This window comes from Nannospalax galili, unplaced genomic scaffold (genome assembly GCF_000622305.1).
Source record: "Nannospalax galili isolate Female #2095 unplaced genomic scaffold, S.galili_v1.0 scaffold917, whole genome shotgun sequence".
In the NCBI taxonomy this organism is placed as follows: domain Eukaryota; kingdom Metazoa; phylum Chordata; class Mammalia; order Rodentia; family Spalacidae; genus Nannospalax; species Nannospalax galili.
In genome coordinates this window covers 2,751,470-2,774,284 of record NW_008340972.1, presented here as the reverse complement: position 1 = coordinate 2,774,284, position 22,815 = coordinate 2,751,470, and the positions used below count along the sequence as shown (strand labels likewise).

Here is a 22,815-nt window from a genome sequence, read left to right as displayed (position 1 = left end):
TGGAGAGGCTGACAAAGGTAGATTCCTAGAGGTCTCCAGGTAGCCCAATTGGCTAGTTCCTCCAAGCGGCGGGGCCTGCGAGGGTGGACTACTGAGGGGCTGCTGGGAGCCATCTGGAAACGGGTAGCATGTGGCGGGTAGCATGTGGCGTACTCAAGGACAGAATGGCCTGTCAGAATGGACCTGGGGCAAGACCACTGGCCCCTGAGGTAGGAATGGTCTGATATGGCGGGGCTGAGCCAGGCATGGTGCTCATTTCCTTGTAAGTCACTCCTCCCCTGACAATAATAAATACACATAAAGATATGTTATATGGTTTGTCTGATCGCACAAGAGACCCCGAGAGAACTCAGGCTACATCAACCTAGCCTGGTGAGAGCCAAGCCAGTGAGAGACCCTCCCTCAGAAAAAGAAAAGGTTGAGGAAGCCTGGCGAACACCTGAAACTGTACTCTGGCCTGCACACACACCCCACCCATATGCACGTTCACACATACGTATGGGCTTGTTAAAAATACTCAACAGAATGAGATCTGGGGTAAGAAATCAAGTCACAATTTTTTTTTGCCTTTGTTGCAAATTTTCAGGTCACGTATGAAAGAAAACAGAAAATTCTAAGAAGATTAAATCAATCAATAGTGAAGTTACTTTACTAGAATACCTGACATTAAAGAAATCAGTCTCTGTCTGGCCTCATTTGATGCCCTTGGTGTGCGAATCCGATCAATCCACTGATATTCAGGGTCTTCATTGACCACGAGCTCTTCTACAAATCCATGAATTATCACAGCTCTATAGCACTTGGGGATAGATGTTGCTGTCAAAATAAATTACCTATTATCTTTCCATTTACCACACAGCAAAATTCAATATTTTTTAAATTTATTATTGTTATTTTATGTGTCTGTGTGTATTGTCTGCATGTAGGTAAGAACACCCATGTCGTGCAATGCCCTTGGAGGACAGAAGAGGCTATCAGATGCCCTGGAACTGGAGTTACGGACAGTTGTTAGCTGCCGTGTGCGTGCTTGGATTCGAACCTGGGTCTTCTGCAAGAACAACCAATGTTCTTAACCACTGAGCCATCTCTCCAACCCCAAAATTCAAGTTTTTAAAAAATATGCATCCAGCTGGGCGTGGTGACACACACCTTTAATCCTAGCACTTGGGAGGCAGAGGCAGGCGAGTTCCAGGACACCTGGGGCTACAGGGAGATGATGTCTCAAAAACCAAAAAAAAAAAAAAAAAAAAAAAAATGCATCCAAGATTTTATGTTTTGGCTATATAATACAAGAACATCTTTTAGTATATAATCTCAATGTAATTATAATACTTCTGCTCAAAGTCTTCTAAGATCTGTCTTATCCTAAAAATAATTTTGATTCATGAGGCCTCAGACTTTCTCACATAAGAACAGTAAAAGCAAACTATACTTTCATGATTTAGGGAACAGCTATAGACATATAACTGTTCAATACAAAGTTTAAGAAAATCAAAATCAATCAAAATATCATACAGCAACACATAAATTTTATCTATCAGTTAAAAATAAATTTAAGTTTAAAAAATCAAAATGAATGTAAGTTAGCTGATTATAATGTAAGAGGCAGGAGGCAGATGGATTTTTTTAATATTTTTTATTTATTATTTTTATGTATTTCTGTATATGTATGAGTCTATTGCCTGCACATATGTGAATGCACCCATGTTGTGCAATGCCACGGAGGTCAGAAGAGGGCTTCGGCTCACCCTGGAACTGGAGTTAAGGATGGAATGTAGCTGCCATGTGGGTGCTGGTAATCGAACCCGGGTCCTCTGCAAGAGCAGTAAGTGCTCTTAACCGCTGAGCCATCTCTCCAGCCCCGGATTTTTAATTTAATTACTCAAAGCCTATTGAAAAGTTTTTCTCACCTCACACTAGTCTCAAAGTCAAACCCTGCAGGGCTGCATTTCGAGTAGAATCCATGACCACAGGAGTAACTGGCGTGGCTATCACTAGACTAATTAACAGAGCCATGGAGTAGGCACTCATTTCACACTCATTTAAATAATGGATCATTAGGTTTAAATATGATCTCATCAGATTCAAAATGGGAAAGCAGTCTCTCAAAAAGTAGTCTCTCAAAAGATACATTCACATGCTGATACTAACACTTAGGGATTTTCAAACACTAAGACAGGTTGGTGTTTACGGCCCCAATCTTCCCAGTGTAGAGACATGTAGTCCCAGTCCCGGAGCTTCCCGCACAGAGAAGTCTGTGCTCGAGGAATGCTTCACAGTGCACAGCGACAGCACCCATCTACAGTGTTCTATCCTACAGGAGAATACCTCTGGATTTTTCTAACAAAAATTTCCATGGGTGTGTAAAAATTAGAAGCCATTTACTCTGAAATCAAATGAACAGTCAAAGCTGCAGTGACTGTGTCTGGAACATTAAGAGTTTTTCTCTTTGGCATCAAAACCACTCTTAATACTTTTTCTATTAATCTTCTGAAATCTTAATTTGATTTTCCACATTTAAAAATCATTAAACTTTCCTGTTAAATAAGACAGTACATTTACTTACTGCAAAAGAATTTGACTCCACACGATGACTGTCTAAATCTATTTAAATCATTGAAGAGGTCTACTTTGACAATGACGTTGATTTCTCCACGGATACCTACAGATTCAAAAGGAAATCAAGTCTCTAAGTTAAAAGAATAACATACAATTAAATGGTGCAAATAGACAGCAGTCACTGACTTTTAAACAATGGGTCACCCTGACAGCAATGTGAGCTCTCTTCCCAGTTGTTTTCATCCCTGGCACTTTCCTTACTCCGTCTTCTGCAGCAGAGCACGGTGGCCCGGGACAATGCAGAACTACCTCACGTCTCCATTTACTTGAGCTAGGACTGCCCAAAAGGAGCTCCACTTGAACTGATGTGGTGGGAAGACCTGCTGAGCACTGAGCAGTGACTAAACACTTCCCCTCAGCACCTCGCTGTACTCACATTAACCTAGTGCAGTCACCTCTAAGAAGAAACAGCATTTAATTAGTTAACTCACATCGTGTCAGTAACTAGTAAGTGAAAGGGCAAGGGTCAGAAGTCAGTTCTCAATGATACCAAGGATATACTCTTAACACCAGGTTCTGATTTAACAGTTGAATTAATCGGCGCTTTATTTAACCATAAACTAGCATGAACGTTTTTATAAAAATAGTTAAATATTTGTAAAAAATTTGTGGTAAGAGTGACATGGTGATATTTTTGCAAATCTCTATGTCCAGTTAATCAGTCTCATTTCTACACTGTTCAACTTATGGTACTATGTGTCCTAACAGATCTAACAACATTATGTACTGGTGTGAGTGAGAATGAGAACAGTGAATGACACGAATATTACACTAAACAGTTCTCAACTCCAAGACCTATGAAAGCACTTCAAGGACCTCAAGTGTTCCTATATACCTGACTTTTTTTTTTGAGACAGGCTAGCCTCAAACTCACAATCCTCCTACCTCAGCCTCCCAAGTCCTAGGATTGCAGTCATGTACCATCAGGAAAGGAGTATCAGTATTAGTCAGCTTGAAAATGTATTTTAGAAATATAGGGTATCACTACATTAGCCTGTGTTTTATTTTCTTTCTTTTTTCAAGGCTAACACTCATCCCAGAGTACAGCGCATGCTAGAAAAGTCCTCTACCACAGAGCTAACCCCAGCCCCTCAAGATAATTGTTAAATAATGCATTTACTTACTTTATCACACAAACTTTTTTCAAGGATTATAAGATAGTATAATAGCATATTATTATCAAGAATGAATATACAGATAGCAATAACAGTGACTCAGTGTGTAAGGATTTAGAGAAACACCTCAGCTTTCCACTTCGTGGTATATCTCTTACCAACAATTCAGTGGGCTAACAGGCTGACAAAGGAAGCCAGCATCCTCAGGATGAGAACAGGGCTTTCTCTGCATTACAGAGCAGCACTCCAGAGCAACTTTGAAGGGATTTGAAGGAAAACAGCTTGAGGAGAGCTACTTCCTGTTCCCAGGTGAGCTCTGTTACTCTTGAGTATTCTGAGGATTAGTACCAGGACCAAGAGAGGTAGTGAATTATGAGACATCTTCAGTTCCCTATCACACAAATCTTAACAGGCACGTTAACCTATGTTCGGAGAAGTAACAAATCTATAATACTTCACTCACTACTTGTCTGTTTCTCAAAAGGCATCTTTTAAAGATACATACTTTTTTTTTTTTTTAAGTCTTTTTGAGACAGGGTCTCCCTGTAGCCCCAGCTGTCCTGGAACTCACTATGTTGACCAGGCTGGCCTTGAACTCACAGAGATCAGCCTGCCTCTGCTGGGATTAAAGACGTGTGCCACCACGCCTGGCCCCCAAGATACATACTTTTAAAAGGCCAAGTGCAGCATCGGGATAAACACAAAAGATGAAGACTGTGATTCCTCTCCTTACACGGTCACTCACCATGGATGGTGTCATAAATTGGGAACCACCCTGAGATGACTGTGGCCGCTTCGCTGTACAGTAAAGGGTCGATATCAATGTACACTTTCCCAATGGCGTCATTTGCACTGTAGGTATCATGGTCGAGAACTGTGATCTGTAGGGGCTCATCCTGTAGATCTTCATCGTCCACCTAAAAAGCACACCTGGAAATTACATCTTACACTTTCTATACATGTACCAAATGATGCAGATAGTTTACTTCTGGAAAAGAAATCTTACAGATTTATCTGTAAGGACAGAGGTATAGTGATTAGCACACACACAAAAACACTATAACTAGGGTCTAAGGCCTAGCATACACAAGGCCTTGAGTTCAAGCCCTAGAACTGGAAAACTTAAAAACTCTCTCAGAAATACTTTAAATGTTTAAGTTTTCAGCAGCAAAGCCAACACCCACTGAGGCTGCATTTCTCAGCCTTTCTTCAACTGGTAAGTTAAAAGCACAGCTATTACACAGAGTTGGGCCGGGGGGGGGGGGTCCTAAACTAAAGAGGCTTTCCACAGCTGAGAAATGTGTGCTGCCTCCTCTCCCTCCTGTACTCCCTCCACTCAAACTCCACTGCCAGCCTGGAACACTGACATGATCCCCTGAGCTCCAGCTGCTAGCCTGGAGCCTAACATGGCCTTTACATAACATGGTCACTTTACATAAAAGACAAAGGGGCTGCCGAGGTGACTCAGTGGTTAAGAGCACTGGTTGCTCTTGCAGAGGACCCTGATTCGCTTCCCAGTACCCACGTGGGGGCTAACAACTGTCTGAAACTAGAGTTCCAGGGGATCCAATGCCCTCTTCAGACTTCCATGGGCATGACACAACATAGGTGCTCTGACGTACATGCAGGCAAAATACTCATAAAGACAATAAAACCTTTTTTATAAAGCCACAGGCTTCTAATATGTGCACAACCAAGAAAACGGAAGGGCCCTAGATACAAGATGGCTGCAGGAACTGCCATTCTGCCCTTACTCCGCACACTTCGTTGTTTTTACTCCAGAGAAAAAGGAACATCTATTGTTTAAGCATTCCAGTATTTAACCAAGTGAATGTAGTTCACAATTGAAAATAAGGTTAAAAAGAACTCTGAGCTGTTAACTGTAAGCACAACACTTCTGCACATTAGGACACTGTAAACAGTATTAGGAACACTAGTCAAAACAGAAATTTACCACATTTTGACAAATTAGTTTGTGAAATTCATTATTATAAAAACCCTTTACACTTCAAAAAATACAAACTTTTTTTTGTTGTTTTTAGCATTCATTTTTATTTGATGTGTACGAGTGTTTTGCCTTTATGCATAGCATGCCCAAGGAAGTCAGAAGAGGCCATCAGATCCCCTGGAACTGGAGTTACAGGTAGTTATGAGCCACCATGTGGGTTCTCAGAACTACATCTGGTTCCTCTTGCAAGAGCAGCAAGTGCTCTAACCACTGAGCAATCTCTCCCACCTTCATTTTTTGAGGGTTTTTATTTTATTCATTATTATTTTTATTTTATATGCATGAGTGTATTGCCTGCATGTATGTAAGTACCTGTGTCATCCAATGTTCACAGAGGTCAGAAGAAGGCGTTGGCTCCCCTGGAACTGGAGGGATAGATGGCAATTTGCTGCCATCTGAGTGCTTGGAATTGAACCCGGGTCCTCTGCAAGGGCAGCCAGTGCTCTAACCACTGTACCATCTCTCCAGCACTGCCCCCCCCTTTTTTTTGCTTTTGCTTCTTGTATTTTTTAAATAAGCTCCTTAAGTACTCTTCAGTCTTAAAAATTATGCAGACTGTACTATCATGTAATGAAATGCTATTTCTCAAAAAATCGATGTCATAGTATCACAAAAACCCTATTCACACAAAGGCTTCCTCCCCCTTACCATTCAAAACAAAATGTCACTAACCAACCACAACCACTTGTTTTTAACCATCTCTAGGTCAGAGGGTGGTGAAAGTCAGAGTAAAATTATGTGGAACGTGCACATGCCTTTGATCCTAGCAGTGAGGAGGCTGAGTCAGGAGCATCATGAGTTTGAGACCAAACCACAGCTCCAGGCTAACCTAAGGCTATATAGCAAGGTCTTGTTTCAAGAGGAACTCCTGAGAAATAATATTAAATTTAAGTTAAAATTAGAAAGCAATGTAAGAAATCAAGGGTTTTTCTAAGGCAATGAAGATGCACTCTGTAATTTTAATTCCATCTGATATCACATAACAAGTTACTCTGCTAAGCCCACACTTCTAATAGCTCAGTGACAGGGAGGGTGGGAGGGGCCAGGCAGCTCTCTGTGAGATGGAGGCCAGCCTGGACTACACAGCAAGGTTAAGGCCAGCTGGAGCCACTGGAGACCCTGTTTTGAAAAGAAAAAGGAGTAAGACTGAGAGTGTGCACAGCAAACCCTTCAAAATACATAACACATTGTAGAAAGTACTAAAAATTTATGCAGACATTAGTGAAAATACGAGTGAAAATGATTCAAAACAGAAAAATAAACAAGTACATGTGTAAAAAGAAACAAATTGGAGGCACACTTCCTGATTTCAAAACTTACTACAAAGCTACAATAACCAAAACCAACCACTAACAGCCTAACAAGAGATATACAAGCCAATGGAACAGAGTCCATACATGCACATCCAACCTATTCTTTTCAATTTATTTCAAAGGTACTGTTACATACAATTAATTGACTTCCAGTACAATGGTCTAACAGACAACATGGAGTTATTAGTACAAAGAAATTATCCTCCTTAGGGAGATCCATCTCCTTGGAAACTTGTGAGTAAAACCTACTGAAAAGCAAAGAGTTGTTTCTACAACTGAATCAATCCTTTGGTAGAAAACTGAGACATGGCCAGGCTACTCAGATGAGGTACTCCTCTAAAGAAGCCCAGGCATAGTTCACATGGCTATAATAAACAACAGTGGCCACTGTCTAGGAATTCTCTGATTTCACAAGTGAATACCTTATTTGGTGTAAACTGAGGTTTAAGTATATATATCAACAAAAGTTTTTCAACATGCCAATTATCTCTTTAGCATACCTAAACTACTCACACGTCTACAACCACATTAACGTATGTCTCAAACCAGCCTTAGGCCTTTAAACCCTGGATGACTCGTCCCAAACCTGACTCATTTAAAAATACAATTCCATTTTTTTTTTTTTTTTTGTCTTTTTGAGACAGGGTCTCCCTGTAGTCCCAGCTGACCTGAACTCACTATGTAGACCAGGCTAGCCTTGAACTCACAGAGATCCACCTGCCCCTGCCTCCTGAGAGCTGGGATTAAAGGTATGCGCCACCATGCCCAGCACAATTCCATATTTTCACCAGTGTCAATTCGTATTAACATGCACAGTGACTTTCCTGTATGAACACATAATTTAAAGCCACCTCAGTGCTCTTCTAGAAAGGCTGAACTCTGGGAAAAATGGAAGCTCAAACTGGTACGATGGTAGGTGTGAGGACATTTATAAATTGCAAGCACAGGAATCAAACTTCAGTGCTCTTAGCTCAGACATTGGGATTTCACAAGCAGCTAATCAGTCTCCCAGCCCTTATGGAGTAAGTTTTCTGGCACTAAAGGAGAAATCACAGTCCCACCCCAGACCACAAGCAAAGCACAGTCCAGAAGCCTGGGTGTGATTTCTTCCCTCTACTGGTAGGTACTGGAAGGCCCAACAAAATCAAAGCATCTTTTAGCTAAGTCAAAAACACTGGGCTTGGCTTGGTCGCTTTCCTTGAAGGACACACCTGCCCTGTAGGTGCTACACTTTCCCCAGGCTGCATGGTAACTGTGAAACAAAGCACAAAAGAGCCCTCTGCTGCCACACATAAGGAGCGGCATGAAACAGGAGGGGAGGAAAAAGCATGGTCCTCACAAGGCTCATACACAGTCCAGTGACATTCCAAAGAGCCTACTTCCGGCCAGGTGGGGTAGTGTTCTCAAGGAACAGGCAACATACGTAATAAACTCGTATGGCCAGCTACTCCATACTCTTCTGAGTGCTGATACAGTGGTTAACAAAATCCAGAAAGTAGGGAACACATTAGCACAGAGAGCAGTAAGTGGCTGGGCAGGGCTGTTCGCATTCTAGGAGACGGCGGGAGAGAAGGCACTTCAAGCCTCGGTGGGGGAGACAGAGAAGTGATATGGAGCCTTGGAGTCAAACAGTCTTCACTTTGATTGCTTAGCCTTACCATTTAGCTAACTCCAAGGTGGATTTCAGAATCATTTGTAAAATAAAGATGACTATGAGGTTGGGAACTATAATGAGATTGATGCAGATAAAAGGCTTCACCAATGTCTGGCACTAGTCCATGTAATTTAAGTGAAAGATGTCTTTTTCCAATGCTTTACCTTCCTGTCTCCAAAGTGGACAACCATACGTGGAATCTCTTGAAGTTGGACATGTCAGAAGGCTGACTCAATCCTTCAAAAACAAGCAACTACACAGAGGAAAAACGCAGACAAGGAGAGAGCTCAGCACATGACGCAGACAATTTTACAGAGCATTCACGGAGAAGCAAGGGGGCTAAGGAGACCAGTCAGAGGCAGAACAACATGGAAGACTGGAGTAAGGATGAAAGTACTCCAGAGAGTCATGAAACACCCCGTCATCCTAGAAAGAGGACCACTGCTGGACAGAAGAAAAAGCACAGGAAGAAGAGGGAAACAGACCTGGAAGAGGAGACAAGAACGCCTAACCCTCTGAGAAGATCCCCAAGTACAGATCCATTTGACAGACCCGCAGCCCGCCTCCTTGGTCTCAGCAGCCTCCCTCAGCCAGACTCTCCTCTACCATCACCTCAACTGTCTCTCAATTCCTGCCCCACCCTCACTCACCTTTGATCCTTTGCTGTCGCCAGCCTCCCTACCTCTCCAGATTCACAATCCTCTGTACTAACCCACAACCCCTAAGGAGAAGGAGAACTGGTCCCGAGGCCTGGTCTATAGCTCACACATGTCCCATCGCTGACTTTTTAACATTTGTTTTTAATTATATGTAAATGTATACACTGGTGAGCGCACTTGCCCATGGAAATCAGAAGAAGTGCTGAATCCCTAGACCTAGAGTCACCGGCAATTGTGAGCTATCGGACAAGGGTTCTGGGAACCAAACTCTGGTCCTCTGCAACAGGATGCTCTCTCAACCTCTGAGCCATCTCTCCAGCCCCCAGTTAACTTTAATTTTTATTTATTTATTATGTATATGAGTGTTTTACCTATATACATGTATGCATACTGTGCCCAAAGAGGCCAGAAGAGGACATCAGATTCCCTGGAAATGGAGTTACAGACTGTTGTGAGCCATGATGTAGCTGCTGGGAACTGAACCCAGGTCCTCTCCAAGAGCCAGTGCTTTTAACCAGAGCCATCTTCCTCCCAGTTGACACTCTTTATATATGTATGAATGTATTGCCTGCATGTATGTAAGTGTACCCGTGTCATGCAATGCCCAAGGAGGTCAGAAGAGGGCATCAGATTCCTCTGGAACTGGCATTCCAGGTAGTTGTTAGTCACCATGTGGGTGCTGGGAATCAAACTCAGGTCCTCTGCAAGAACAGCCAGTGAGCCACCTCTCTAACTCCCTAGCTGACTTTTAAAAGAGTACTAAGACTTTTCAAGGAAGAAAGAGGACTCTTTTACAAATAGTAATGATCTGACTGAACTTCTACATGCAAAAGAAAGAAGTCAGCCTCTTCCCTCACATGCCACTACAAAAATTAACTCAAAATGAATCATGACCTATAAAGAGTTACACCATGAAACTCTTAAAAGCAAAGGAAATGCACTTTTGTTGTAGAAACAGAAAACATAAACAGCACATGAACCTGTGTACACTGAACTTCATCACAAACTTCTGTACATCAAATAATTACCAAGACTATAAAAGGCAGGGCTGGAGAGATGGCTCAGCGGTTAAGAGCACTGACTGCTCTTGCAGAGGACCCAGGTTCGATTCCCAGCACCCACATGATGGCTACAAACCTTCCTTAACTCCAGTTCCAGGGGAATCCAAAGCCCTCTTCTGACCTCCGTGGCACTGCACAACACGGGTACACTCACATATATGCAGGTAGTACACTCATACACATAAAATAAATAATAATATTAAAAAAAAGACTGTAAAAGGCAACCTACTGAATGGAAGAAAGTATCTGCAAGAAGTGTATCTGACAGGAACAAATATTAAAAAGCATAAACAGTCAAGTGCAGTTACACCTGCAGTCTCAACTTCTCAGGAGGTCGGGTCAAGGTCACTTCAGTCCAGGGTTTCAAACTGACCAGGAGCAAGAGTAAGATACCATTCCTCAAAACTAAAAATATAAACTGGGCCTATACCCATAATCCCAGCTCTCTGAAGATGGAGGCAGAAGGATCAGAAGTTCAAGGTCATCTTCAACTACAAAGTGAATCCTACCATAAGCAAATTCAAAGAAACAGAAAACAGATCAGAAGTTACCAGGGTCTGGGGAGAAGAAGAAATGGAAAGTTATTGCTCAGCAAGTACAAAGTTTCTGTTGAGGGTAATGAAGCAGCTTTGGAAACAAATGTGGTGTTTGCAAAACACTGTGAATGTTTTGCTACTGAAACACACACAGAAATAAAGCTAAGTGTGGTGGCGTGCACCAGCTACTCAGGAGGCCAAGGCAGGAGGGTCTCAATTCAAGGCCAGCTTGGGTTATTCAAGACTTGGTCTTTAAAAAAAGTAGAAGAGAGCCGGGCATGGTGGCGCACGCCCTTAATCCCAGCACTTGGGAGGAAGAGGCAGGCAGATCTTTGTGAGTTTGAGGCCAGCCTGGTCTACATAGTGAGTTCCAGGACAGCTGGGGCTACAGGGAGACCCTGTCTCAAAAAGACCAAAAAAAAAAAAAAAAAAAAAAAGAAAAGGGGGGTTATAAAAAAAAAAAAAAAAAAAAAAAAAAAAAACGTAGAAGAGTGGTTACTGCCAGGCACAGGGCTGCATGCATATAAATCCTACCACTTGGGATGCAAAGACAAAAGGATCAAGAGATCAAGGCAAACCTTGACTACACAGTGAATTCAAGGTCAGCCCCAGGCTGCATGAGATCCTATCTCAAAAAATTAAAACAATTTTTTAGGGCAGGTGTGGTGGTACAGTCCTTTACTCCCAGCACTCGAGGCAGAAGCAGGCAGATCTCTATGAGACGCAGGGCAGCCTGGTCTATATAATGAGTTAGAGGTCAAGTGGGGCTACGGGGAGACCCTGAGTCAAAACGAACAAACATACAAACAAACACTGGTTAAATGGCAAAAAAAAATTGTTTTTTACATCTGTACACTGTTCTTCAGAAATTTCAGGCACATCTTAGAACCCAAAGACAACTCCAAAGAGTATCATACATGTGAGAACATGTTTCTTATCTACATTATCATATTATTTTCTTAGCTACAATACAGTGTCTTAAAAGGTCAATGTTCCCAGAAAACAGAAAAGGAGATACTTTTATTTTACACGTAAGAGCACACTGCCTCCTCCACTGCCTCCACTGCCTCCTCCACTGCGGCCTCCACTGCCTCCTCTGCCTCCACTGCCTCCTCCACCGCCTCCTCCACTGCCTCCACTGCCTCCTCTGCCTCCACTGCGTCCTCCACTGCCTCCTCTACTGCCTCCACTGCGTCCTCCACTGCCTCCACTGCCTCCATGTGTGTAAGTGCACCCATGTCATGCAATGCCCACTGAGGTAAGAAAGAGGGCGTTGGATTCCCCTGGAAAGGGAGTTACAGATGATTGTTAGCCACCACGTGGGTACTGAGAATCAAACCCGGGTATCTGCAAGAGCATTCAGTGTTCTTAACCATCTCTCCAGCCCCAGAAATACTTTTAAGGTATACAAAGCTACTATATTTAAAATAGAAGTGTTTATCATTGCCAGGCAAAAAGCTTTAACACTCAAAAAAAAAAACTGATATTTAACAACTTACCTCAAATTTGAACCATTCTGAGTTCCACTGAGGGTTCAGTGACTTGAGGTACACATCTGTTTTAAAGGTGGTGTTACCAAATTTTACCTAAAAACAAAGAAGAAACTATTCAAATATAAACAGCAAAACCATGAATAAAAGTAAATGTTAGAGCAAAGTGACGATGACCAAATGGAGGAAAAAAGACAAATGTCCTAAGACAAGAGGAAGAAGGGGTGGAACCGCCCAGTGAGCTGGTGGACAGGACACATGGTACAAGGGGTCACCTGCTGGTCCACAGGACCAGCTCCATGAGAAAATGAAAATGGCCATCACTGCAGGGGCACAGAGGGAATCAGGACGTGCAGTTGAGGAAGGACAACTAAAAAATAAGACAGTCCGCTCATCATCTAAGCAAGAGAATCCAGAACTCTGCTCTTTCTGCCCCCGTTGTTCGTGGCACAAAGTCTCCTTGGCACCAGATCACCAATAGATGACCATGAATCTACCTCTCAGTCAGGATGCCCGGCAGGCTTCCCTCACTACTGCAGCCTGCCTTCCGCAGCGCCAACCTTTATCAGGAAGCTGTCTTCCACTCTGACAGCGTGACTGTTTTTCAACACGTATCAATGAAGTAGAATATACTCCAACAGAAATGTGTAAAGTACCAGGAAAAGCTGAGAAGTGTATTAACGGTGCACCTTCTGAAAAAAACTAAAGCTAGTGGTTTCAAAATAAAATTAAAATCTTTTAATTTTTATTTTATTTTTTAGTTTTAGTGTTTAATTTTTTGGAGGCAAGGTCTCCCTATAGCGCCAGCGAGCCCAGAATTCCCTATGAAGAGCAGGATGGCCTCGATGCCACTGAGATCCACCTGCCTCTGCCTCCCCAGTGCTGGGATTAATGGCATACACTACCACGCCCAGCTTTAAACAAAAAATTTTTTAAAGTGTACAGCTGAGTGTTTTCACTTGAGGCTGAGATTACAAGAGAGACCCATCATTCCCAGCTTTAAAGGCACCTTCAATTTTTATTCTCAGCTTATTACATAGGTAAAAGGAAATATGATATCATAAATCAAGGAAAATCTGCATTTTGAAATATTTTAGATGCATTGTTGCTTAATTTATCTACAATTGCTTTATTTGAAGTAAAATGTTTCCTAGGACTTATAAAACCATTCAAAAACCAGATGTACTTAAGGGTGCTGACTCTCCTGGCAGAAAAAAACCACAGAATCGGGGCTGGAGAGATGGCTCAGCAGTTAAGGGCACTGACTGCTCTAGCAGAGGCCCCGGGTTCAATTCCCAGCCCCACATGGTGGCTACAAACCATCCTTAACTCCAATTCCAGGGGAATCCAAAGCCCTCCTCTGACCTCCTCAGCATTGCACAAGACAGGTGCACTCACATACATGCAGGCCATACACTCATACACATAAAATAAAAATAATAAAAATATTTAAAAACACACACACACACACAAAATGTTTTAAGTTCTAAGTTCACAGCCATCTTTTTTCTCCAACCCTATGTTAACACTGTATCTCTTTCTTTTTACCAACTGTCCACCCTAGGTATCTTAAAAACATATATTAAGCAAACAAAAAACATAATCGCAGAAAAAGGAAGGTTAGACTGGACTACATGCTTTGCCAGCCCTGTGAGGATTTATAGGAGGACAATCACAGTCCGTGCAGTCTTATTTAACAAAGATTTTATTACTCAGCAATTAAATGAGTCTTACAACTTCCTAAAAGAACAGGGATTTGAATGAGATGCTCACAGTAAAGTAAGATGTTTTTTATTTCCTTACTCATTAATTACCTTGAGGAAGTTATTTAACCTGTTATTTAAATATGCTTTTTCTTCTAAGGAGCAGAATTGCCTTGAACATTTCATGAGATTACGCATTTAAAGACCTACAGAAACATCTGGTATAATGAAAAACTGCATATTCATTTCTTTTTCTCTCCTTATACCCTTCAAGACTCTTGGAGAAGCACACCATGACAGTACAGTTCAGCCTATTTAACAACATGCATACTGAGACCCCCTTCGTGAGTAGTCCTTTGTACAGAGCCTGGTTGTACTCTCAGTGCTGGAGACAAGCTGGGCCATGCATACTCTAGCACTGAGCACTAGCCCTGCCGAGAACAAGCACCTGTATATTCAGTAAGTACTACTTGGTCTTCACTTATCAACTCTTCGTATCACAGAGTGGAAATTCTTCAGTCAACACAGCCTAGACCAACACCAGACCAGTTATTCACGGAACTTGGTTAGTCACTAAAAACAGTACAAGTTCAGCAGCTAAAAATGTTTGCCACTGCAACCTGATAACCTTAGCGTACTTCACAGAAGCCACAGTGGAAAGCAGGAGCCCTGGCCTCCATGTAGGTGCCATGGCATGTGAACATCTGCACTCACTAACACAGTGATAGTAAGTACAGTATTTCTGTGCACATCTGCACTCACTAACACAGTGATAGTAAGTACAGTATTTCTGTGCACATCTGCACTCACTAACAAACACAGTGATAGTAAGTACAGTATTTCTGTGCACATCTGCACTCACTAACACACTGATAGTAAGTACAGTATTTCTGTGCACATCTGTACTCACTAACACAGTGATAGTAAGTACAGTATTTCTGTGCACATCTGCACTCACTAACACAGTGATAGTAAGTACAGTATTTCTGAAAAATTACAAGCTAAACACATTTTAAAATAAAATACATGTGGCTAGAGAGATGGCTCAGTGGTTAAGAACACTGGCTACTCTTGCAGAGGACCTGGGGTTAGTTCCAAGAACCCACATGACAGCTAACAGCTATCTGTAACTCAAGTTCCAGGGGATCCAAGACCCTCTTCTGGCCTCCGCAGACACTGCACAATACAGATGCACTTAGATGAATACAGGTAAAACACTCATACACATAAAATTTTTAAAAAATTTTTTTTAGTCTTTTTGAGACAGGGTCTCCCTACAGCCCCAGCTAGCCTGGAACTCACTTGGACCAAGCTGGCCTTGAACTCACAGACATCACCTGACTCTGCCTCCTGAGTACTGGGATTAAAGGCATGTGCCACCATGCCCAGCCAAAATAAAATAAAATTTTTAAAAACTTGGGCTGGAGAGATGGCTCAGAGGTCAAGAGCACTGGCTACTCCTACAGAGGACCCAGGTTCGGTTCCCAACACCACATTGTGGCCAACAACTGTCAATAACTCCAGTTCCAGGGGATCCAACACCCTTTTCTGGTTTCTGTGGGCACTGCATGACACACGTACACTTACATGCATGCAGGTTAAACACCCCCACACATAAAACTTTAAAAGTAAATAAGAATATTTGTAAAAAATAAAAAGAGGCTCAAGGTATGGTTCAGTTGTAGAGCACTTGCCTGGCATGCACAAGGCCCTGGTTCCACCCCTGGAACTGAAAAGAAAAATTAAAAATAGTAACAACAATAAAACACACAATCATTCACTCCTGTCTTTAAATGTAAGGCAAAGTCTTTCTGAGTACAGGTCTACTGTCTACAGATTAGCATTACCAGTTTTTGTACAAACTATATTCCTAATACAGAGATTTCCACTGGATTTATGTGGCAGCAGAATTCAAAGTTGGTTGTTAAAAAAAATGTGAACAGGGCTGGAGAGATGGCTCAGTGGTTAAGAGCCCTGACTGCTCTTGCAGAGGACCCAGGTTCGATTCCCAGCACCGACATGGCGGCTACGAACCGTCCTTAACTCCAGTTCCAGGGGAATCCGAAGCCCTCTTCTGACCTCCGCGGCTTTGCACGACACAGGTGCAGTCACATATGTGCAGGCGATACACTCGTACACATAAAAGTAACAAATAAAATATTTTTTAAAAATGTGAACAAAGAATTCTATTTTTTAAAGAATTTTTTCCTAACTCAGAGCAATTTTCAGTGACTATTTCTCTAAGTCTTTGTATCACATTAACTTTGGATACTCATTTTACCAATTTATGTCAAGTTTAAATAAATTACAATAACACACAGCTGTCCCAAACACATGTGGATCTAACTGGAAGTCCTCCTGGTAAAGCGTATTGGCAGGTACGCTGGGCAGTCTACACCATGCGACAGCCAGCAGACTGCAGTCAGTGGGAAGGGTCAGGAGGGCTCTACACACCTGTTCCTACATGAGACTGCTCAGCAGTCTGAGCCGTCAGCAGGATCTCTTCCCAGGTGTTTCAGCATGGGCTCCCCATCGGTTCCTTATGCTCTACACCTCTCTTTGCATTCACTAAGTTGATCTTATTTACCAAAAAAATACTTCTCTCTGCCTGTGGAAATGCTACCATTCTCCAGACCCAACATCAGAATTTCTCCTAACGTGCCAGCTGTGGCCATGCACATCTGTAGCCGCCCTGGGAAGGCTGAAGGGGTAGGGGTGGGATTTCTCACTGGTAGGGAAGTCCTGGCTCCCTGATGTCCCTCTCCTATGAGCTTACACTGCTTACAGTCTACCTTACGTGCCTTACCCCTCTAGCTATAATCCTTCATTATCCTCTTTCTCCTGCTCCAATTTTCTCCTTCCTGCTACATTATTCCTGTCACACGAGTATGTTCCAGAATCTTATTTCCAGAACTGCTAAAGGGCACGTGTCCAGGAGCACAGTTTTGTCTTCGCCACCTTTCAGAGCCCTCTTTCTCGAGAGCTGCTTCTGCTTCCTCACTGGGTAGTGGGCTAGTGTGGGTGTCAACAGCCTCACTCTTCATCTGCCTCCTCTATGCCCCTCACTTGCCTGTCCACGTTGGATAGTAGTTGAGGGCTTCCTCTTCCAGGAACTTCCTCTCTGACTTCCAAGGCACTACTTCCCTATTCTCACACACCTACAAACCAGCAATCTATCTCCAGTCCCTCCTCCTACTCGAATCATCTTTTTCTTTTCTTCTTTGAGACAGGGTTTCCCTTCTCTGTAGCCTCCACCGGACTGGAGCTCGCTATGTAGACCAGGATGGCCTCCATCTCACTGAGATGTACCTGCATCTGTCTTCGAGAGCTTGGATTAAAGGCATGCGCCATGACCTCAGCCTTTGAAGGACCTCTTAATCTCAAGCTTTAAGGGTGCATCCCACTTCTCTCTCTGCCAAGGTAGAGGAGAGAACCAACCCCTAAGGGAGTTATAGAAATTTCTCTTTTGTCACACATGTACGTGTGTGTGTGTGTGTGTGTGTGTGTGTATACATGTGTCTTTGGAAGTCAGAGGACAACTTGTGGGAGTCAGTTCTCTCCTTCCACCATATTCCAGAGATTGAACTCAAGTTGTTAGGCTTGGGAACAAGAGCCTTTACCCACTAAGCCATCCTGTCAGTCACAAGTTTTAGGAATTTCTGGTCACAATTTGAGGGAAAGCAGCAGCAGTACATAGGAAGGCCCAGGAATGCTGGGTGTCCTGCAGTACAAGACGCCCAGCAATGGTTCCCATGTCATGATTTTCTAATGTCCCACCAGATGGTCAAATGACCAAGAGACCTAAGGCAGGCAAGATAGCACAAGTTTATAATCCTAGCACTCAGGGGCAGGGGAGGCAGAAGGGTTGAGAGTTCAAGGCCAGCTGGGGCTAGACAGTAAAAACTTAGAAGTCTACCTAAAACCTAACTCAGTTTCACAGATCCATAATCTTTACAACCCACAGCCACTGCCAGGTAGAGGCACACCTGTAACCCTAGCACTTGGGAGATAGAGGCAGGATTGCCTCAAGTTCAAGGCAAATCAGGGCTACACAGTAAAGACTACATAAATTTAAAAATTTAAGGACTGGAGAGATGGAGATGGCTCAGAGGATAAGAGCACTGGCTGTTCTTGCAGAAGAGCTGGGTTCGACTCCCAGCACCAACTGGGTGGCTAGCAACCATCCATATCTCCAGTTCCGGGGGATCCAATGCCTTCTTCTGAATTCCAAGGGCACTGCACAACATGTGTGCCCTTACACATATGCTGGCAATATACTCATTCACATAAAAAACAGATAAATAAAAATTTAGAAAAGAACTACAGCCATCATGCTAAATCGAAACTGTTTCGGTTTTTCCCATGAGTCATGATTTTCGAAAATCAGGTAGCTGTGGCAATGAAGATCTTAGATGCCAAAACTCAAAACTATACAACTGTCTTACCAAGTGATAGTCTCATCTGTGTGATTTTTAAACATGAGACTCTCTAGCCATGTCCTAGCTTTATTCTCCCCACATGGGGTGCGCCCCACCATGTAGCATGCTCTCTAATTTGTCTTGCTTATAAGTTACCTCCTCCCACTAAAAAGTGCATGCCAAAACCTAAAGAAATGTTTGCTTTACTCAGTCAGTAGAACCCCAGCATGCACTACAGCATCTGATGCATACAAGAGCTCAACAACTGGGCAATGACTCAACCTGATCGTTTCCTATTTCCTACCGCAGTTATGAGCAAGTACTTCCATAACTGAAATAACAACCACCAAAAATAAAAACTTTGTCATTCTGTGAGTACTGAGTTCATTTTACCGTGAGTATAGATAAATTATAGTAGCTATGAGTATGTCCAGGTAGATTTCAGAATATGTGATACAGGATCTGTCAGATGGCTCTGCAGGTAAAAGTCTTTGCTGCACAGGCCTGATGACCTGAGTTGGATCCCCAAAACCAATAGGAATCAACTCCTGAAAGTTTTCCTGACCTTTACACTTGTGCTATGGCATACGCATCTACACTCACACACACACATCATGTAAACACACACCCTGTAATTTTTTAAAGCAAAGCATGTTACATAAAGTGGAAATGGGTAGCACAGGTGAGCTCAATCTCTAGCACCACCAAGAAAATAATAAAGGGGGTTCTGGGTCTCACAGGATTGAGACACATGGGCCTCATTTTTTAACGCAGACCCGTCTTTTGAATATCATAGTCATAAACCCACCTGCCTCCTGAACAAGTACTATTAAAAGGTCCAAAGGTGCCTTAGGCTTAACACAACCAAACAGAACCAGATTTCCCTGCAGTCAATCCCAATCATTCCTATGGAGTTTCAGAAAACAACCCAACTTTAGAAAGCTAGGTATTACCTTTCAGCCCTCCTTTCCCTGGCTCCAGTCTACCAACACCCTCCAGTCTAGTGTCAAAATGGATCTGTGACGCACATACTTCTGTCCACTAGCAAATCCGCCATGCTGGCCCTCCTACCCGCTGCCAGAACATGAGTCTCTACTGGATGCTGCTCTTACTCTTCCTTTCCAATACCCAATACACTGCAACCAGAGCACTCTGCTAACAGTATTCCCGCTAAATTTACAATGAAATTCGTCTCTTACTCATGGCTTATAAAGCCTTACACAATCAGCTACCTGACTAATTTCCCAAATTTATCTTACACCACTATGCTGTCCTTCGCTTCCTAACATATCAGTTCTGGCTTCTCTTCCATTCCTCATCCTCCATCCTAACACAAATGATCGTCCCCAGAATCTGATGCTGCTGGCCCAACAGGTGTGTGCTTGACTGCCACTCTGACTGCTCAGCCTAACACAGCCATTCCCTGTGACTCTGTTGTTCTGTTTCCTCTCATGACACTCATTCAAAGGGCTTCCCATGGTGGTAAATGCCTATAATCCCAGCTACTCAGAAGACTGAGGCAGGAGGATTCAAATCCCAAGACAAGCCTGGGCAACTGAATGAAAACTCCACCCTAAAAAACTAGAACACAACCATTTTAATCATCCTGTGAACAACTTAACAAACAAAACTTTACTTTACCACTGTTGAAAAACTTCCCTGGTTTATTCCTGCTTCTAAAGGGAAAATAGTATAAAAAAAAAAAAGAGACTTACTCCAACCTACCTTTCCAGTTGTATCCTCACAAGTTCCAATACCTACATTTTGCTCCAGGCACACCTAACACTAAAATGGCTCACTGAATATTCCATGTACCATATTCTGTGCCTCTGATGTTCCTGTTGTCTAATGAAATCCTGAATGTCCTTCAAGGCCCAGATCAACTGTCAGCTCCTCAGAAAATGTTCCTAAACCTTCAGAGACAGAATTATGTTCCCTCATTCAGATATACCATCCATCATCTTGCCCAGAGAGACAGTAACGGTATAATTGTTACGACACACTGCTAGGCCATGGAGATTTACAAGCTAAATAATTTTAGACAAATTATCAACACCCCTAGGCCTCAGTTACCTCACCCTGTAATATGGGATAACACCACTCCTTGCTCAAGACTGTTGTGAGGAGTAAGAATTAAAAATTACTTTAGGGGCTGGAAGATGGCTCAGCAGTTAAGAGCACTGGCTGCTCTTGCAGAGGACCCGGGTTCAATTCCCAGCATCCACATGGCAGCTAACAACCATTCTTAACTCCAATTCCAGGGGATCCGACATCCTCTTCTGACTTTTGTGTGCCTTGTACAACATGGGTGCACTTATATACATACAGGCAATACACTCATACACATACAATAAAAATAATAAAATATCAGGGCTGGAAGAATGGCTCAGCAGTTAAGAGCACTGACTGCTCTTGCAGAGGACCTGGGTCTATTCCCAGCACTCACATGGCGGCTACAAACCATCCTTAACTCCAGTTCCAGGGGACTCCGAAGCCCTCTTCACCTCTGAGCATTGCACGACATGGGTGCACTCACATACATGCAGGCAATACTCTCATATATATAAAATAAAAATAATAAATATTGAAAAAATAATAAAATTTTATTATTAATACAATATGACAAAAATGAAACAATATGCGCTAGATACTGGTTCATAGAAGCTGTATGGATTAGTCTCTGGGCTACATTATAGAGATCAGTTATTTCTGATCTCTATAACTTATACCAGGTCCAAAAGCATGAAAAATTTTTTCAAATGAAAATGAAGTTGGAGTTGACAATTACCATAACAATGGAGTGAACTGAAGTTAATTAGGTTTAAGAATTTGAGAATATTTTACACTGAGATGAAATCAGGCTATATATATACCATGTATCTCTCGACCCTAGGCATTAATAGCCCCAATGAGTATTGTTCTAATGGTCTGCCTCATGGCAACTTTTATTACAATTTTTTCTTGGCTTCTTTTAGACTCTTGAGTTATTAATTTCTGGACCTGTAGGCCTCTGCTAATTTGCATGACTTTTAAACTAATCATCAGATTTAAAAAGCAATTTTGCAATTTAAATTCATGGCACTTAATTGACTTCCTACCTCTAGGCACTAATTTATCCTGAGACAGCTCATCTGGCCTACCAGTTCACACAAGTGCACAGTGTTGCTGCTGTGTTTGGGACCTGCACTGAACGCAGTGTGAAGCTCAGAGCTGGAGGTGGTGGCTCCGAGGGACTCCTGGTGTGCTTGCTGGAGCAGCGGTCCAGTACTAGGCGAGAGGGGCCACCCGAGCTGGGCATAAACCAGGGCTTGGTCCAGCATAGGGCGAGAGGGGCCACCCGAGCTGGACATAACCAGGGCTTGATCCAGCACTAGGGCGAGAAGGGCCACCCGAGGTCCCCCTGGCCACGCCCCGAGCTCGGGACCTGCTAACTGGCAGGTGGCCTGGAGACGTCCTGACCCCGGTCACCCGGCACCGGCACCGCCCACGGGCCGAGCACGGGGGACAGAGGCGAGGGGCGCGTACCAACCTCCACGAAGGCGTCCGTTAGGTCACTGGCGCGGTCCATCACCGGCAAATGGCGCCCGGCCACTATCTTCACCTTCAGCTTCCCTGGCATCGCGTCGGCTTCGGCCTCTCCTAGGATTCCTGCAGAAACAAACAAGCGAGTCTGCGCCGAGCGGGGCGCGCGGGGGTGCGCGGAGGAGCGGGAGCGCGCGGGGGACGTCGGGAACGCGCAGGGGCCGCCGGGAGCGCGCGCCCACCGACAGCGGAAGGCGCGCGCGGCCGCCGCACTCACGCTCTGAGCAGGAGCCGGGTTGTCCCTCGCGGCCGCTGAGGCCTCATTCCGGAGAAGCAGCTAGAGGAACAGCGCCGGCAGGTTCTGCTACCCCGGCCCCAGCGTGCTGCAGACTGCCGACAGATCCAGCCAGCATCCCGCCGCGCCTCCGTGCCTTTCTCCTCCCACCCTCCAAAAATGGCGGCGCGCAGGGCGGGGAGCGATCGAACACTCGGCGCTCTGCCCCCTCAGCGGGCAGGATTTGAATTCCCGGGGAAAGACGAAAGGGGCGGGGCTGAGCTTGGGAGCAAGGAAATGAGTCGAGCCCTGCATCATCCACCCAGCCTCCCGCTGGGGCGCTTGGTTTGCCAGGCCCTGGACAGATGTGGCCGCTGTGAAAACAGCCGGGTTGGCGGTTCGCGAGACCACTCCAGTGCGGGTGGTGGAGAGTGTCGGGTGTG

The 22,815-nt window shown here is 43.7% G+C and overlaps 1 protein-coding gene across 22 annotated transcripts in view; it reads right to left on the bottom strand.

Annotated features, from left to right (window-relative positions):
• Positions 1–22,582, bottom strand: part of C2cd5 (C2 calcium dependent domain containing 5) — a 92,242-nt gene extending 69,660 nt beyond the window's left edge. For 8 of the 22 annotated variants that reach the window (XM_029564968.1, XM_029564970.1, XM_029564972.1 and 5 more), the window contains exons 1-6: positions 22,376–22,582; positions 22,106–22,224; positions 12,465–12,551; positions 4,480–4,651; positions 2,567–2,662; positions 661–816 (exon numbers count right to left, since the gene is read on the bottom strand). In XM_029564968.1, the coding sequence (XP_029420828.1) occupies positions 661–816; positions 2,567–2,662; positions 4,480–4,651; positions 12,465–12,551; positions 22,106–22,195 (601 nt within the window). In that variant the 5' untranslated portion in view covers positions 22,196–22,224; positions 22,376–22,582. The remainder of the gene's footprint in view (positions 1–660; positions 817–2,566; positions 2,663–4,479; positions 4,652–12,464; positions 12,552–22,105; positions 22,225–22,375) is intronic. The other 14 variants (XM_017798946.2, XM_017798945.2, XM_008836249.3 and 11 more) reach the window with 3 other exon arrangements.
• Positions 22,583–22,815: the final 233 nt, after the last annotated feature.